This window comes from Balaenoptera ricei, chromosome 2 (genome assembly GCF_028023285.1).
Source record: "Balaenoptera ricei isolate mBalRic1 chromosome 2, mBalRic1.hap2, whole genome shotgun sequence".
NCBI classification, from domain to species: Eukaryota; Metazoa; Chordata; class Mammalia; order Artiodactyla; family Balaenopteridae; genus Balaenoptera; species Balaenoptera ricei.
This window is the reverse complement of record NC_082640.1, coordinates 150,781,768-150,798,781: the sequence shown is the minus strand read 5'-3', so window position 1 is coordinate 150,798,781 and position 17,014 is coordinate 150,781,768. Positions and strand designations below refer to the sequence as shown.

At 35.4% G+C, this 17,014-nt stretch overlaps 1 protein-coding gene across 15 annotated transcripts in view; it reads right to left on the bottom strand.

Annotated features, from left to right (window-relative positions):
• SYNE2 (spectrin repeat containing nuclear envelope protein 2) overlaps window positions 1-17,014 on the bottom strand; it is a 319,025-nt gene that overhangs the window by 131,783 nt on the left and 170,228 nt on the right. For all 15 annotated transcript variants that reach the window (XM_059914375.1, XM_059914389.1, XM_059914374.1 and 12 more), the window contains exons 46-51: window positions 13,052-13,207; window positions 11,956-12,221; window positions 8,845-10,942; window positions 6,883-7,205; window positions 4,017-4,161; window positions 2,929-3,147 (exon numbers count right to left, since the gene is read on the bottom strand). In XM_059914375.1, the coding sequence (XP_059770358.1) occupies window positions 2,929-3,147; window positions 4,017-4,161; window positions 6,883-7,205; window positions 8,845-10,942; window positions 11,956-12,221; window positions 13,052-13,207 (3,207 nt within the window). The remainder of the gene's footprint in view (window positions 1-2,928; window positions 3,148-4,016; window positions 4,162-6,882; window positions 7,206-8,844; window positions 10,943-11,955; window positions 12,222-13,051; window positions 13,208-17,014) is intronic.

Here is a 17,014-nt window from a genome sequence, read left to right as displayed (position 1 = left end):
GTCATTAGGAGGAGAACACAAGGGGGAAGAATAATTTTTTTTAGGACAATAATTTTATCCAAAAGCCAGGCAATTCTTCAAATTGTGAATGGATAAACTAACTGCTGTGCATGAGTCTGACAGACTATTACTCAGGAATAAAAAGAAATGAACTATTGATACAAGCAGCAGCAGGAATGAATCTCACATGCATTATGCTTAGCAAAAAAAGGCCAAACTCAAAAGGCCACAAACTATCCGAGTCTGTTTATATGACATTCTGAAGATGGCAAAACAGATTAATAATTGCCACAGGCTGGAGGTAATGGAAGGGGCTGACTACAAAGGGGCATATGGAACTTTCTTGGGTGGTGGAAATGTTCTAAGTCTTGATTTCATTGGTGGTCATGTGACTGTATGCACTTGTCAAAACGCAGCAAACTTTATACCAGAAAGAATGATGGCAGTCCCCAAATAAGTAAATAGTTGCCACAGAGATTATGCATTCACTCTTCAGCCCCTGGATGATTTTCCCTGGACAGGTTATAAAACTTTTAGGATCACAGTCAGTTATAAAGTTGAGTCTAGAAAGGGAGAATGAACCACAGTTGTTCCAAGAGTAAACACAGAGAAGGAGATGGAAAAACCTGTAAGCAGCCAAAATAGAAACTAAAACAGGAAAGACTTTTGGATCTTTGGTACAAGGGGAAGAAGACAGCCTTACCCCTCCCATATCTTTGAAGATGTGCCTTTATTCTAGCAAACTGTGATCAGTGAAGCATAAAATGATGATCCTGAATAACCAAAATGAATAATTAAATTAAGCAGATTCTGCTTAAGAAAAGAGGGAGGTAAGATCTTAGGGGGAAAAAACCGGTATATCAAAATTTAAATTAATTTTTGAATTTGTAAATGTAAACAAGCATTTAAGTTCTCAAAAATCTACTTACACAAAACCTTTCTTCCATAAAGATACTGGATTGTTGTATTAGTACAGACAGAAATTCATTTTGTCACATGTAAAATCACCAACCATGCCAACAGAATCTTGCATGTACAGGTATTTAGATGACATAATTTTTATTGAATGGATAAAAGCTATTTTAAAATCTTACATCAATTTGGCATGTGTAAATGTCATTTAAGTTGACAGTTTAGTGGTTAAAAACAGAGTGTACATTTGAATCTTCTATCACTTATGAAGTTGAGCAAGTTACTCAATCTCACTGTCTCACTTTCTTCATCTATAAAATGAGAATGATAATGTCATCCTCATAGGATTCTTGCGAGGATAAATGTAAATACATGTAAAGTGCTTAGAACTATGCCTGACACGTGCTCAATTAAGTGCCCATTAAGTGTTAGCAGTTATTATTGTTATTATGTGAGAACATATTTTGTTGGTGTTATTCTTTGGAAAACACATTTTGTTAGCAGATATTGTCAAGTGCTTGTATGGATAACTACAAAAATAACTACTATTAAATAGCTACTAAAATATGATTGCCAGTGGGCAGAGGGTAAGAGAAAGATAATGTAAGAAAGTAAAAACAATAAGGTTAGGATTAGCCTAAACCTGGATGTGAATAAGAGCTGTCCCTCAAGAAATACTAAGTGCCCACTAAGTGCAAAGCCCTGTTCAGATTCTAAAATTACAGTGTGAGCAAAATAGATGTGGCCCCAGCCCATAGCCCCAGTTTAATCACTAGCTTGGAGGCTTGTACCAACTTAAATCTCTCAGTGCCTCAGCTTCTCCGTTTAGAAAATGGTGATAATAGGTAATTCCTGAGGGCCATGCCAAGATTCAGCGGCATCATGTGTGAACTGCCTTCTTTTTTTTTTTTTTTGGCCACGTCTCACGGCTTAGTTCCCTGACCAGGGATGGAACCCGTGCCCCCTGCAGTGGGAGTGTGAAGTCTTAACCACTGGACCACCAGGGAATTCCCTGAACTGCCTTCTTAGCATAGCACACAGGAACACATTGCACAGAAGGACCTCAGTAAACTGTGCCATCGTGGATGGGAAAGAGCTGGAGGCTAGCGGCCCTGCTACAAGGACAATTTACAAAGTTCCTTGGAGTTTTAACATTCAAGAGACTATTTACTAACCAAACCCCAACAGCACCATCAAAATGATATTCATTTTCAAGAATAACAAGTTTTAAGCAGGAAAATATGATAGTGCTAAACGTTTAAATCGTAAAGCAATGTGACCTACTGCTAATCAAGTATTGATTATATTTGTCTTAAGTAAATTCAGCAGAAATTTTAACAGGAATAAGAGAGAAGGGTTTTCATTTAATGTTCTGATTTGTACCTCATTTATACCTGGTCCTTTGGAAAGATTAAAGAATACCCTAAGGTATTTTTATACTATTTTAAATTTTCTTTCTAAATGTATGGGATGCCTAAGGCCTCAACCATGGTTAAATTAACATCTGTGATCGATATATGTTACGGAGGTGTTCTTTGAGACAGTCTTCAGAAAGAACATCATACATATTTTTAGGTCAATACTTATTAACAATAGTAGTTAATTTCCACAGTTAACCACTGTAATTAATTTCAAAATTAATTGGTTATTATGAATATTACCTTATTCTAACCTCTAGTGTGATGGAGAGACATTTTTAAGAGGGCTTAGCTTATCTGCACGATAAAGATTTTAAAGCTCATATGAGCAAGTAGCCACTTATTTCTAAGAATTATTTGACACCAAAAAAATGCCACTGTCATGAAAGAACTTGAGTCATTCTTGAATCATTCCTTGGAGATTATTTTGCTAGGACCTGACCTCTATAAACATGTACATGTTCCATACATGTGATGCAAACAAATGGTACAGGTTGAGGATTTGCTTTATATTAAAAAAAAATGAAAATAATAAAACAATTTAAATGACATGTGTTAGTAAACTGTATGGTTTGACTGTTGCAAATGAAGCACTTACTTCTTCATGGATAAATTTCCACTCCTGCTTCAGTTCTTCACACCACAACTCCCATTCTTTAACAGCTTCCATCAAACTCAGCCATCTCTCCCATAGAGCAGATGTGCTTCTGAGTAAACAGAGGCTGTCACTATCTGTGCAGGTGGGTCTCAAGTGTCTGAGGACCCGTCGTACTTTCATGAGCTCTTCTTCGGCTGACGTGAGATTTGACACCAAGGCCTTAAGAAAGGAAAGAAAAGGAATAGGAGGGATAGAAGTTTTCTGAATTCAGAACTATTCTGAAACTTATAAACTATTCTAGTCTTGAACAATTAATGTTTTAAAATCATCCGTAAGTATTACCTAATCCATTTTTTAGTCCTTTTGGAAGTCAATTTGAGACAGATGAGAAGCATCTATGTATTATTATATTGCACATGAATTTGGAACTATGGGGACAAGTAATGACCTATAAACCAATTTTTCTAAGTAAAAATGTGTTTTCCAAGGTAAATATCCTAGAAGTTCATTTTCTTATTTTAACATAAGTCTCGTATTTTACTAGATAGCTAATTTGTACAAAGCTTACTGTAATCAACCACCAACACATTATTTATGTTTTTTGGTTTTGTGTTTGTTTGTTTTGTGGTAGATGATAAGCACAGATGATTTAGAATGTCCTCATCCAAATGCTAATAACATAATACCATACACTGTAACAGATGAATATATGCAAAAACTAAAATTGCTCAGTAATAGAGTATAAGAAGTAACCAGAATTTAGCATTTCTGAAAGTTGCATTAAATGCTCTGTCATTGATCCAGCGATGTCCAACAAAACAACATGCAAGGTAACGCCTTAGAAAGAATGAATAATAAGGACAGGACGCTACTGGGGAGAAGACTGTCCTGTGAACACAAATGATTAAATTTCTCAGAACCAATGCCTCATTTTCCCCATAGCTTTTGGTTTAGGAATTTTGTTGAGTGTACAACTCAGGTTGAAGATTTCTGTGGGTCATAACAGAGCCACATCCCCTGATGCCTCCACCTGCTCTTTCTGCCAATTTTTTGCACAGAGTCTTACTGAGATTTGCAAGTTCTATTACCTTGCTCTGTTCCAAGCGCTTTAAAGCTTCTTTGTATGACGTTGGCAATGGGGACATGGACTGCCCAAGAACTGTCTCCATCTGGCTGAGGTTAGTGCAAATTTTCTCTTTTATTTTTCTATAGCCTTTGTAATTTTCAAGACACCTAGTGAGACACAGTTAGAAAAAAAAAAGTGATGTTAAATTTTATTTAGTGCAATAAATTCTGAACTTCCCAGAATGCATTCTGAACACTTCGTAAAAAATAGAATGTAATTCTCTTTTTGCTACTCAGTGTATTTCAACAAATATTTATATACCTGTTGTATTTATATTTATATATTTATATACCTGTTGTATTTATATACAACAAATATTTATATGCAGGTCCTGTGAGGACTACCTCCTCCTCACAGGACCTGCATGAGACTTTTAATGCAAACTTTAACAGGCAGATAAGACTGTTCCTAAAACACCTAAACTGGAAAACTGCATTCTTGAGCACTGCTAATAAGGTGTAAATTGGTACAATTCTTGTAGAAAACCACTTAGTCTTAAAAATGCTCATAGCTTTTGATCCAACTTCTGCAGTTAATCTTAAGGAATCAATCCTAACATAAGAAATTTATCCTATACCTTTTATAAAACCTTTTACACAGTAAAATCTTTTTACTTATTAGACTGTTAATTAAAATGGCAAAAATCAGAACACACTTTATGCTACCAAAAGATATGGTTAAGTAAATTACAACAATCCGTTCTATAAAATATAAGTTACCATTGCTTTTATATGAAGTTTTGCTACAATAAGGAAAAGAGCTCATTTTATAAAGTAAAGCAAAAGCAGCCTATTTTTATATAGTACAATGTTGTGCTATATTAAAAAAAAACACTATGAATAAAATTATGTATACAAAATAGATACAACCTAAATCCCCCACTGAAAACAATAAAAAATTCGGTATCAAAGATATATTTTTAAAAATTCTAAAAACACAATAATAGGGCTTCCCTGGTGGCACAGTGGTTGATAATCTGCCTGCCAATACAGGGAACACGGGTTCGAGCCCTGGTCTGGGAAGATCCCACATGCCGCAGAGCAACTGGACCTGTGAGCCACAACTACTGAGCCTATGCGTCTGGAGCCTGTGCTCTGCAACGAGAGGCCACGACAGTAAGAGGCCCACGCACCGCAATGAAGAGTGGCCCCCACTCGCCACAACTAGAGAAAGCCCTCGCACAGAAACGAAGACCCAACACAGCCAAAAATAATAAATAAATAAATAAAAATTAAAAAAAAATTGTAAACACTAAAAAAACCCACAAAAACACACAATAATAAACTGGCAAAGAATTAAGAAATATTCAGAGGCCCCAAACTATGTAAAAGTGGAAATACAGAGAAATAAGCTAAGCTCCAAGGCCAGTTTTTCACTTTGAGGACATTTGTCGAGTTTCAGTTTTGTTGACCTTCACCTGGAATGCTGGGAACAGAGGATAAAGCCCGGAGCACACCCAGGATGGATGTTTATTAGGACATCCCCTCTGTAAAGATAATTTGTAACACATATAACACAAAGACCAGCCTCCAAAATGTAGAATAAATCCCTACAAATCAACAAGAAAAAGCTAGACAACCAAATAAAAATTGTCTTGAACAGGCATTTTTCAGAAGATGAAATATGAAAGATGAAGAAATATTCACAAAAGAGGCTCAAATTCATTAACAGTAATAAAGATGCAAATTAAAACCACAATGAAGTATCACTTAACCATCAGACTGGCAAAAATTAAATCTCACAACATTAAGTGTTGGTGAGGATATGGGACAATTGGAACATTAATATGTTGCTGGTTTGAGTAGAAATGGGTAAAATCATTTGGAATTAAAAATTTAAGATGTGCATACCTTTTTTTTTTTTTTTTTACTTTTATAGCTACTTTATTTATTTATTTATTTATTTTTTTTGGCTGTGTTGGGTCTTCGGTTCATGCGAGGGCTTTCTCTAGTTGCGGCAAGTGGGGGCCACTCTTCATCGCGGTGCGGGGACCGCTCTTCATAGCGGTGCGCGGGCCTTTCACTATCGCGGCCCCTCCCTTTGCGGGGCACAGGCTCCAGACGCGCAGGCTCAGTAGTTGTGGCTCACGGGCCCAGCTGCTCCGTGGCATGTGGGATCTTCCCAGACCAGGGCTCGAACCCGTGTCCCCTGCATTAGCAGGCAGATTCTCAACCACTGCGCCACCAGGGAAGCCCCAAGATGTGCATACCTTTTGACCCAGCAATCACAATCCTAGTTATACACCCAAAGGAAGCTCTTGCATTTGCAAATGTTCCTAGAAGCACTGTTTGTGAATGCAAAAACTAGAAACAACCCAAATGTTTACCAACAGCTGGGTGAGTGAATATTTTACTACAGACAAAAACATGAATAAACTTCAAGATCATAATGGTAAGTTTGAAAAAATGAAGTCACAGAAGAATACATATACATGAAAACAGGACACAAACACGTAGTAAAAATATTTTTAAAAGCAAGGGCATGGTAAATAAAAAACAGGATAATGGTTACTTCTGAGAGGAGAAGGAAGGAGTACCCAAGAGAATTAAAAAATCATGATGTTTATCTTTGAACCTTTGGGTACAAAGGTGTTTGTTTTATCATTATTCTTTATACCATACTCAGACTTCTATAAACATTCTGTTTTAAGTACTCAATATTAATTAAGAAAAAATGAAATAAATGCAGTAGAATATTTGCCATGGTTTTCCTTAGTGATTTTTTCTTACTTTTCCATATTTTCCAAATTATTTCTAATGTGTACATGTTAATTATAAACAAATCTATATTTTGTTCTTAAAGCATTACCTTTAGAAAGAAGTACCTACCTTTCTACTTCAGCTTCCTTTACTTTGGCTGCCTCCCTCATGGCTGAGTTCTTAGAAACTAATTCCTGTAAAGTACACTCAAGTTGTCGTTTAGCTTCTGGGCTGGATATAGTCCCCAAATTCTCGGTGAGGTCCTGGATGTCTGTTATTGTGGACTTCAGTTCCTCTTGTTTGCAGCGAGGCATCTCTATTGATTCTTCTGGATTATCAAGGTCTACTCTATGGGATGCAATGATGGCTTCAAGGGCAGTGATGATCCCCATGGCCCTGGAGACTGCTTCATTATAGCGTGCCATATTTTCATAAGCATCATTCAAGACATTCTGGTGAATGGAAGATTAAATGCTGTGATGAAAACTGTCAAACTTTTGTCATTCTTGAATTTTTGTGATACATTCATAATATGTCTCTGTGTCATAAAGAGTGAGCATCTCACACTTATAGTTTAATAATATTACACTAATAGTTAAAAATGAATACGTTCTTCTTTGCATAAAGAAAATGGTTTCCAGATTTGCTAAGAAATCTAATCTAAATTTAAAAATACATCTCATGAATCATGTCTAATGATATATGTTCCTGCTCTAGAACTCTTGTATTAGACTATGAATTACATAAAACAATTGAATATATTTAATGTATATAACCTTAAGCAATATCTGTCGGAAAAAAACTGAAAAGACCCCCCCCCACCACCACCAAACCTCTTGTATTTTTAAATTAATGGCTCTGCCACTAACTTTAGTTTTGAGCACATCACTTAATGTCTCCAGACCTCAAGTCTTCTCACTGAAATAACAAATAGCTGAAATAAATAACTTTAGAGGTCCCTTCCAGTCCAGCTCTAAACATATCATTTTGGGGATTTATGTACATTGTTTCTGGAAACTGTATTAAAATCAAGCAGAGAATTTGTTAAGTACCAATTTAAAGAATGTATTAGGGTTCATATGACTTTATATTTCTATAGCATTTATACCTTAGCAAAATAGTTCAAATACATTATCTAACAACTCTTTGAATTAAAGAAGGGAGTTAATGTCCCCATTCTAGAAATTCAGTGTGACAATTCTGAAAACACAGTGAAGGGCATTATATTAAGAACAGTGTGTTTAAATGATGCCTAAGATATCTACCCTATTATTGCAGGAAAGGAGGGAGTTTGTTGTAGTCGCTCTGCAACAGAGATCAGCAAACTTTTCCTGTAAAGGGTCAGACCGAATATTTTAGGTTTTGCAGGCCATACGGACTGTCACAACTACTCAGCCCTGCTGTTGTAGCAGGAAAGCAGCCATACACAAGCCAGTAAGGAATGGGCATAGCTGTGCTCCAATATAACTTTATTTACAAAATCAGGTGCCGTGGGCAAATTCGGCCCATGGGCCTTAATTTGATGACCCCTGCTCTAAAATGACACAGATCTCAACATGAATCCTGGTTCTGTTACTATTTCAAGACCTTGAGAAAACTGTTGATGTTTCTGAACTTCAATTTCCTTATTTTAAAACGGGGCTAATAGTAGCACCCATCTCACAGAGTTGCTATGAGGATTAAAGATAAAGTGTTCAGCACACTTCCTAGACACTGTAAGTTCTAAATAAATGTGGAGTTATTATCTTGGGTTCTTTATACCATATTTCTTCCACTACACTCTATTATTTCTGAAAAGCAAACAAACAAAAATCACAAACTTTTTGGTTTTGAGCTCAACAGAAGCTACGAGGGATATAGAAATAAAGGTGTCAAACTCATCTTTTTCCAAACTGTAAGGAACTGTATTTAGATGTAGAATGAGTTGGGATTATAAACTGGACCTTTGAAGTTCTTTAAAATGGCTATTCTCCTGTGCAGAATATTCCTATAGAACGTGTAACTTCTTGAGAAATGCGGATATTAACTAGAGTAAAACATAAAATCATGAAATTAAAACAAATACATTAACCACCTAATTAAAATACTTACTGTGCGCGAATCAATGCTTGCGTTAAGCTGCATGTGAAGATCTTCAATGTCATGTAATTTTGTCTCCACATCACTAGCTTCAGAAGAGTGTTCTTCTCTTTGCTTCTCAAGAACAGTCACAGCTTTAATGCTATCCATTTCTGCCTGAACTTGTTCTTGAAACATTTCACAATTAACTTTTTCATTTTGAATATGTTCAATTTGCAAATTTATAAGTAAAGGCTGTTGTAACTGAGATTTTATCTGATTTAAAACATGTAAGGAATTTTCTAGTTTGTCCTGAAAATTCTTTTCATCCATTTCTTTCGGTTGGGATTCCAGGACTATATTTTGGAGAACCTTGTGTAACTTATCATTTTCTTCTGCATACAGCTTTATTTGTAGCATTTCTTTCTCTTTGAATGAGTCATCAAAGTCCTTATTTTCACTTAGTTTCTTGATTATTTCATGATACAAGCACATGACTTTCCTGATTCTCTGATTCAAAATTTGAGCATTGAGCAGACTGCTTTCTGGTGGGGTGTTAGGCGTTGTTAGCAGTGCTTCAGCCCTTTTCTTAACTTGCAGATCCATAGCCCTCAGTTTACCTAGTGATGCCTGATATTTGCCATATTCTGCCACAAATGTATCTAACCGCTTAATTTTTTCTTCAAGTTCCTTTTCTTTTTCAAGTATTTGGGTTTGTAATTGGTCAAGTTGGGACCAATCCCAATTTAGTCCCATACAGTCAAACACTTCTTTGAGTTTCAATACTTGTAGGATACTAGATCGAATACCAGTGATTTGGTCTTTAAGACAATACAACTCCTCTTTAACATCTGGATTTATTTCTGGATTTAGTAGCAGTTCATTGTGCTGTATATGGTCAATCTCCTTCTGAAGCACAGATGTTTTTTCATGAAATTCTCTATAAAAATTTATCTTGTGTTCTACTTCATTACATTTATTTTGAATGAATCTTTGTGTTCTGTTGGCTCTAGTCTTAAGATTTTTCAATTGATCATCTAGAAATAATCTTTCAAATACACTTAGATCTTTACAGATGTTTGTTTGTTCCTGAAGATGTGTTGCGATTACACTCTCAATTTCCTGCAATTCCTTCTGAGAAATGGTCAAAGTGACATACTGATGTTCTAGTTCAGCTTCTGTGGAGGTTGTTTCCATCTTGGGGATCATCAGTGTTTCATTTCCTTGAAGTGAAAGTTGAACCTTCCCTATTACCCCAACAAATTTGCTTCTTTCTTCCAATTTAAATTCTAATTGCTGTGATCTTTGAGTTGATTTTAAAACTAGCATTTGGTATTGATTCTGTAAGTCCTGTAGGAGGTTATTTAAATCACTGCTCTCATATGCTGTAAGGTTAGGAATATTATCTTTGACCTCTTCAACCAATGACTCCACAACCTGCTGCTTATCTAGAATGCCATCGTGCACCACCTTGCATTTTCTGATCTGTGAAAGAATATTGTCTGGGAGAAGGGAAATGGTAGGGATGAGTTCACCTAACAGATTTTTGACCCATAAGATAGCCTCTTTCGTCTTGTACCTGGTTTCACACTTCTTGATCTGATTTTCCACCTCTATGTTTAATGGTTCCAATGCTTCCAATTGCTTCTGCAAATTATTTATTGCATCTTCTAAAATCTTCTTTTCTTTTTCTCCCCAAATCCTCTTCATCTGAAGTTCAGCTCGCCCCTTGAACACAGAAAATCTATGCTTGATAGTCTGGAGTTCAGTGGCCAAGGCAACCATGCTTTGATTCCCTTCTTCTTCTGGAGAGTCCAGCCTTAACTGCAGGCACTGCTGCTGCTGCTGCAGAGAAATTTCAAGGTCTTGGATCTTACTCATGAGAAACGTAAACTCATCATGTCCCACCACTTGCTGAGAATACTTCTTCTGGACCAGTTGTTCCATTTGCTCCCAACCATGTTCAAGTTGCTTCATCTGGCTTTCCAACAGCTTCTTATCCATGTCAGTCAGACAGTTTGATAAATTTTCCCATTCGATTTTCATCTTGCTTAAAGAATCTTTCTCTTTTTCTATTGATGCCAGTAATTTTTTAATTTTGTCCATATAGGTTGCACTGTCCAGTGGTCCCCTAGCAAAAGAAGAAAAATGGAGCTGATTAATATTTACTATACATCAACATGAGGTTAGCTGTCATTAAAAGAAATGAATTCTGTTTTGAATTCACAGAAGAGAAGATTAGGTTGTCTGTAAGAACACTCTGTCCTTAAAATAAAAATCAGAATCTTGTTTACTGTAGCTCTCAATTAATGTGTGACAATGTAGAAAGCTTGTCTATAAAATGAGTATCATAAAAATGCAGAAGCACAGGAAGGGAGTGAAAAGTCAAGGTAAGAATGTATGTAAAAGTACTCTGTCACCTGTAAGGTACTTGTACAAAGTTAGGCTAGGACTAAGCGAAATTACAACATCCAATCCCTTTGTTATCATCTTACCAACAATAATGATAAAGATATTGACTAAGAAGGTACAATCATCAGGCTAATCTTTTAAATATAAAATTGTTTCCTCAAAGGATGTCACTGAAAGTGAACCCCATTTAGGCAAAAGTATAAAATAAAACTTTTTAATAATGAGAAAATGTTTACAAGTTATGACTATATCTACAATCTTCAGCCATCATTTTCATAGCCAAAAGGAGTACATACATGTAAAAAGAAACCATTACAATACATATATATTCCTTATGTTCCAAACTATTTAAACCAAGTATGTTAATATTAAACAATTGTATTGATAATGTTTCTGCCCCCCTCCCATAGTTTAGAATAATCTCTTGGCAAAAAAATGCTAAATTCCACAGAACTTAAACTTAATTTGCAGATATTTATAGTGTGAGTTAATAGTTTAATAAATTAATTTGTAAAATTAATATAATTTAATTGTAAAATTAATATGAATTTTTTTTGCATGAAACCAACAGAATTTTCTTCAATGGTTTCCATATGAAATTAATTTCCACACTGTAGTATTAAAATCATAATATTCTTTAATAGTATAAACTCTTAACACCCTGGGCCTGTCCAAGGCAGTGGAGCCTATGGTTGAATACAAAGAATGCACATCCTAAATTTTTATACTTACACTTTTAGACTTTCCTTTTCTGTCAAAAAGGCTTTCATCGAGGATTCAACTGCTGCGAGGTGTTCCTGAAAATCTTTAAGGAGACAGTATTGGCTTTCTTTCTTTTTCTTCAAAGTAATAAGTGCCTGAAGCAGATTGTCCAAGTGCTGCACTGAATACCTTTCACTGTGGGGAAACAAGGCACTTGTTTCTGCTTTCTTAAGATATTCAATTTGTTCTAGTGGTTCAATGGCTGCTTTCTTTGCTTCCAACTGGGTACATAATTCCTAAAAACAAGTCAAGGAAATCAATAAATATACACTCACTCATTCACTCATTAATTAACTCATTTATTTTTTTTCCCTTTGCTCTTTCCTTTCAGTAACACATTCTATCCCAAGAAGATGTTTTAAATATTTCATTTGCACACAGAGGAACTAAGGTCCTGACATTTAAAAGACTTTTTTTTTACTAGAGTCATGTTAAAATGTAGACTAACACTCACCATTGGTCTAATGTTTAATAGCAAATTGGTCACCCTGTTGTGTTAAAAGATTCTACAATGTCTAAAGAAGATTTATCTTCTTTTATTATTTACATGCATCCCCTCTCTTTCTTGTTTTAGATACATGTTTACTGTTACGTAAACTTAGCTAAAATTGTAAGGGTCATTTTAAAAAACATGGTCATGTATTGGACTTTTAGATGCCTTTCCATAGCTATGTAAACACAGCTGTAAAAACAAAGAAGGAGTAACCCATAATGCTGATAATCAGGAAAAATAAAAGGAATTTGTCAGAATCAGAAAAATACATAGGACTAAGAAAAGGAATGATGACAAGTCAGAATCTCCAAATTTTCTTACTGAATAAGTAAGCTTTTAGGAACTTTGTGAAAGAGAAGACTAATGTTCATTAAACTCTTACACTTCTTAAATGGAAAGGTTTATACAACTTACTGATTAGTACATAATTATATAGTTACCAAACTGATCAGCAGGCAAAGGTTAAATAAGACTTTTCATTCTGTGAAAGCAATTTTTTGGTAATTAAAATATATTGTATTGTACTGGATAAATGATGCAATCATATTGTCAGTATTTTTCTTGTTTCCATACCTCTATCTCTTTTAATTGTTCATTTCTTAATATAACATCTAATTCTAAAGGTTGATTTTGCAGCTCATTGACTTTCTGCTCATCTTCAGTGGTTTTCATGCTTTCTTGAACATCAAGAGGAAGTTGTTTTGACAAAACCATTTCCACAGCTGAATTCTGAAAATATAAAAAGATTAATTGCTGAATAGTCTACCTTCCAAATAAGTAATTTTTATTTTTCTTGATGAAATAATTCCTGTTTCTTCTATTTACTCAGATTCAAGACTTTTCACAAGTATATCTGGCCACTACCAAAGAGGATTTTTCCATGCAATATTTAATGCTAATATTGGTATCCCAAGAAAAATGAAACTTTTTTGACAAGACAGTATAGGATCTGGCATTGCTCAGTTATATACTGAGGAATATCTACAGTCTTAAAGAAAGAAAACGGATATGGAAAAAGCAAAAGTTCCAAAGTTTATACTTAGTATTCACCATAATGCAGAGGGCTGGGCAAATAAATAGGCATTCAATGGTACCCACTGGTAGTTTAAAATAGTAAGTGGATAGATGAAGAAAACACCAAAATACCAAAATTTCATGATATTAAAAATGTTATGCCTAGGGACTTCCTGGCAGTGGTTAAGATTTTGCCTTCCAATGCAGGAGGTACGGGTTCCATCCCTGGTTGGGGAACTAAGATCCCACATGCCTCGCCAAAAAAACCAAAACATAAAAAAAAAAAAAAAAAAAAAAAAAAAAACAGAGGCAATATTGTAACAAATTCAATAAAGACCTTAAAAAAAAATGGTCCACATCAAAAAAATCTTTACAAAAAAAAAAAGAAATTTCCTTCTTAAAAAAAAAAGGTTATGCCTTAAATTACATAAAGGCAAGAATTCCAATTCTGGGTATGGCAGAACAGGTTATATATGGGGTAATCTGATCTTTTCTGAAAGCTCTAACAAATTGAGGTTCTCAGTAGGATATATAGAGATGCCATTTCAACTCATTTATTCATTCTTTCAGCAAATATTTGTTGAGCACTTACATACAACAGGCACTTTATCAGTAATTTTAAAAGATTTCCCATTATTTTGCTAAGGTATTAGTTTTTATTTTCAGGTTACTTTATAAGTGAAATATCATTTAATTTTGCCATATACTTTCATGTCAGTAAAAATCTTTGCGGTATCAAGTCTGTGAATAAAATGTGTCCACATCTCCAAACAAGGTAGAAATTGCTGTTTTAGTAGTAGATAGTAGATACATTACTAGATAGTAATGTAAGATGTTAACAATAGGGGAAACTGGGTAAGGGATATATGAGAACTATCTGTACTATCTTTGCAAGTTTTCTGTCAATGTGAAACTATTCTAAAATTAGAGTTTATTTAAATAAAACAGATACTGTCTGGAGCTTCACCAATACTAACTGGTAAGAAAATTAAGCTGACCAGTGTTACTGGTTTTGAAGTATTTACTTGGCATTTAGCACAAGTCACTTCTACAAGGCTGCAAATAATTGAAATGATTTTGCAAATTTCCTCCATTTCCAATTTATTCGTGCAAACTATGGTTAAAATCTCCATGGAAGGCAGCATCTCGGGTGGGGGGAGGGGGAAGATCCAGGAAGGCTGTGAGAGGAAAGGACAGAGGTGCTACACCACAGATTTCATTGGCCCATGGGTGCTCTATGCCATGAACTGCAATTCTATGAGGTGGACGCCTGCCTCCTTTTCATCTGATGGCTACTGTTGCTTACAGCACTCAACAAATCCACTTGTAGGACAAGAGCTCCTGACCTAAAGGCATAGATACTAAACCCAGGAAAACTTTACTTCTTATCAATAATTTATTAGGAATTCAGAGCCCTGGTCTCTCTTACCTGATGGACTGGTCACTTTAGGACTAGCCACATTTATAACCTGCCATTTGTAATCTGCCTTCCGTGGTCGGGGAGAGCATCCTAAAAAACCTGAAATCACCCCATAACACCATTTGTTTACCAAATCCAAAAGCCATGTTTCCACTCTGGCAGAAAGTCCAACAGAATCCCTCAAACGAACATTTTAAATTTAAAAGGTAACATTCCTTTGCTCATGCCCGAGAGGTTAGAACACAGGCTCGTGCCCTGATTGGCTCCTGGAAAGATTCTTTCATATTTCATAACCAGTGATCATTTGCTCACCACCCTTAGCTGTATGTTATTTTTATTTTGCAGGCTCATTTGAAACATCTTATTTTAAATTATAAGAGAATTCAAATATATTTAAAACAACAGAATATAATAGATAATCATTACCCATGACACAGATATAACTGATATAATTTTCTATATTAAAAATATAATTTAAAGCCCAGCCCTCAACCCTTTCTCATCTCTTCCTCCCTAGAACTAACCACTATTATAAAATCCACACATACTTGTCTTTATACTTTGACTACATGTGTTAATATACATACAGTATTGTTTTATATATTTTTAATTCTTATAAAATTGGAATCATACATGTATCATTTTACAACTTACTTTCTTCACTCAGCGGTATGTTTTGAGGTTTATCATGGTGTCAGATATAAATCCCATTCAGTCATTTTACGTTTGTATACTGTTCTGCTATCTGAATGAACACGACTTATTTGTCTGTCAGGCTACTATGGACATTATCATTGCTTCCAACTTTTCCTATTATAGATATTACTGTGATAAACACCCTTGCTTTAGGCCTTCTTGCACATATGTGTGAGTTTCTTTGGGACGTTTTCCTAGAACTGAAATTACTCCTTTTGATTCTCGATAGACAGCTATTGATTTGTTCCTACCAGCATGGTAAAAGAATTTGAATTTTCCCTAATCCTCTCTGGTATTTGGTACTAACAGACAATAATTTCTGCCAATACACTGGGTGTGAAGTTGACATCATTATTGTTTTATGCTCCCTGGTCATATGAGTTTTACCTCCTGTGGATTACTTTTGCATGATCATTGTCTATTTTTTATTGGGTTGTTTATAATTTCTGGTGTTCTTTTATATACTGGATACTAGCCTTCTAACCGTTTTCTGCATTTCAATTATCTCTCAGTAGATTGTCTTTAAACTTTATATATGGTATCTTTTGTTGAATATGACTTTAATGTTTTAATGCAGTCAAATTTATCAATCTTTTCCTGTTTGAGCTTCTGCTTTTAGGGCCTTTTTTAAAAAAATTATTTATTTATTTATTTATTTTGGCTGTGTTGGGTCTTCGTTTCTGTGCGAGGGCTTTCTCCAGTTGCGGCAAGCAGGGGCCACTCTTCATCGCGGTGCGCGGGCCTCTCACTATCGCGGCCTCTCTTGCTGCGGAGCACAGGCTCCAGACGCGCAGGCTCAGCAGTTGTGGCTCACGGGCCCAGCCGCTCCGCGGCATGTGGGATCCTCCCAGACCAGGGCTCGAACCCGTGTCCCCTGCATCGGCAGGCAGATTCTCAACCACTGCGCCACCAGGGAAGCCCCTAGGGCCTTTTTAAGAAAAAAATCTTCTATACCCTGAGATCTCATAAATATAATGTATTTCTGTAATAATTTACATAATAATTTATTTTTATTTAGCCTGTTCAAGGTTCTCTGTCTTCTTGAAATTGAGAATTCATATTATTCTTCAATTCTGGAAAATTCCCAGCCTTTCTTTTCCTCCATTCTCTCTATTCTCTCCTTCTAGAACTCCTACCAGAATTGTGTTTGACCATCTCATTATAGCCACTGGGTCCTTAAAATCTCTTTCCTCTTTTCCATCTCTTTATAGCTCTGTGTTGGATTGTGGGTAATTTTCTAACATATTTTAGTGAACTAATTCTCTCTTCAAGCTGTATCAAGTGTGCTACTTGGCCAGAGCAATCTTAATCTCAATGACTTAAAAAACATTATTGAAGTTCCATATGGTTCTTTTTCAAATCTAACCTTTTTTCTCAAAGTATTTTATTCTCTCATTATGATTTCA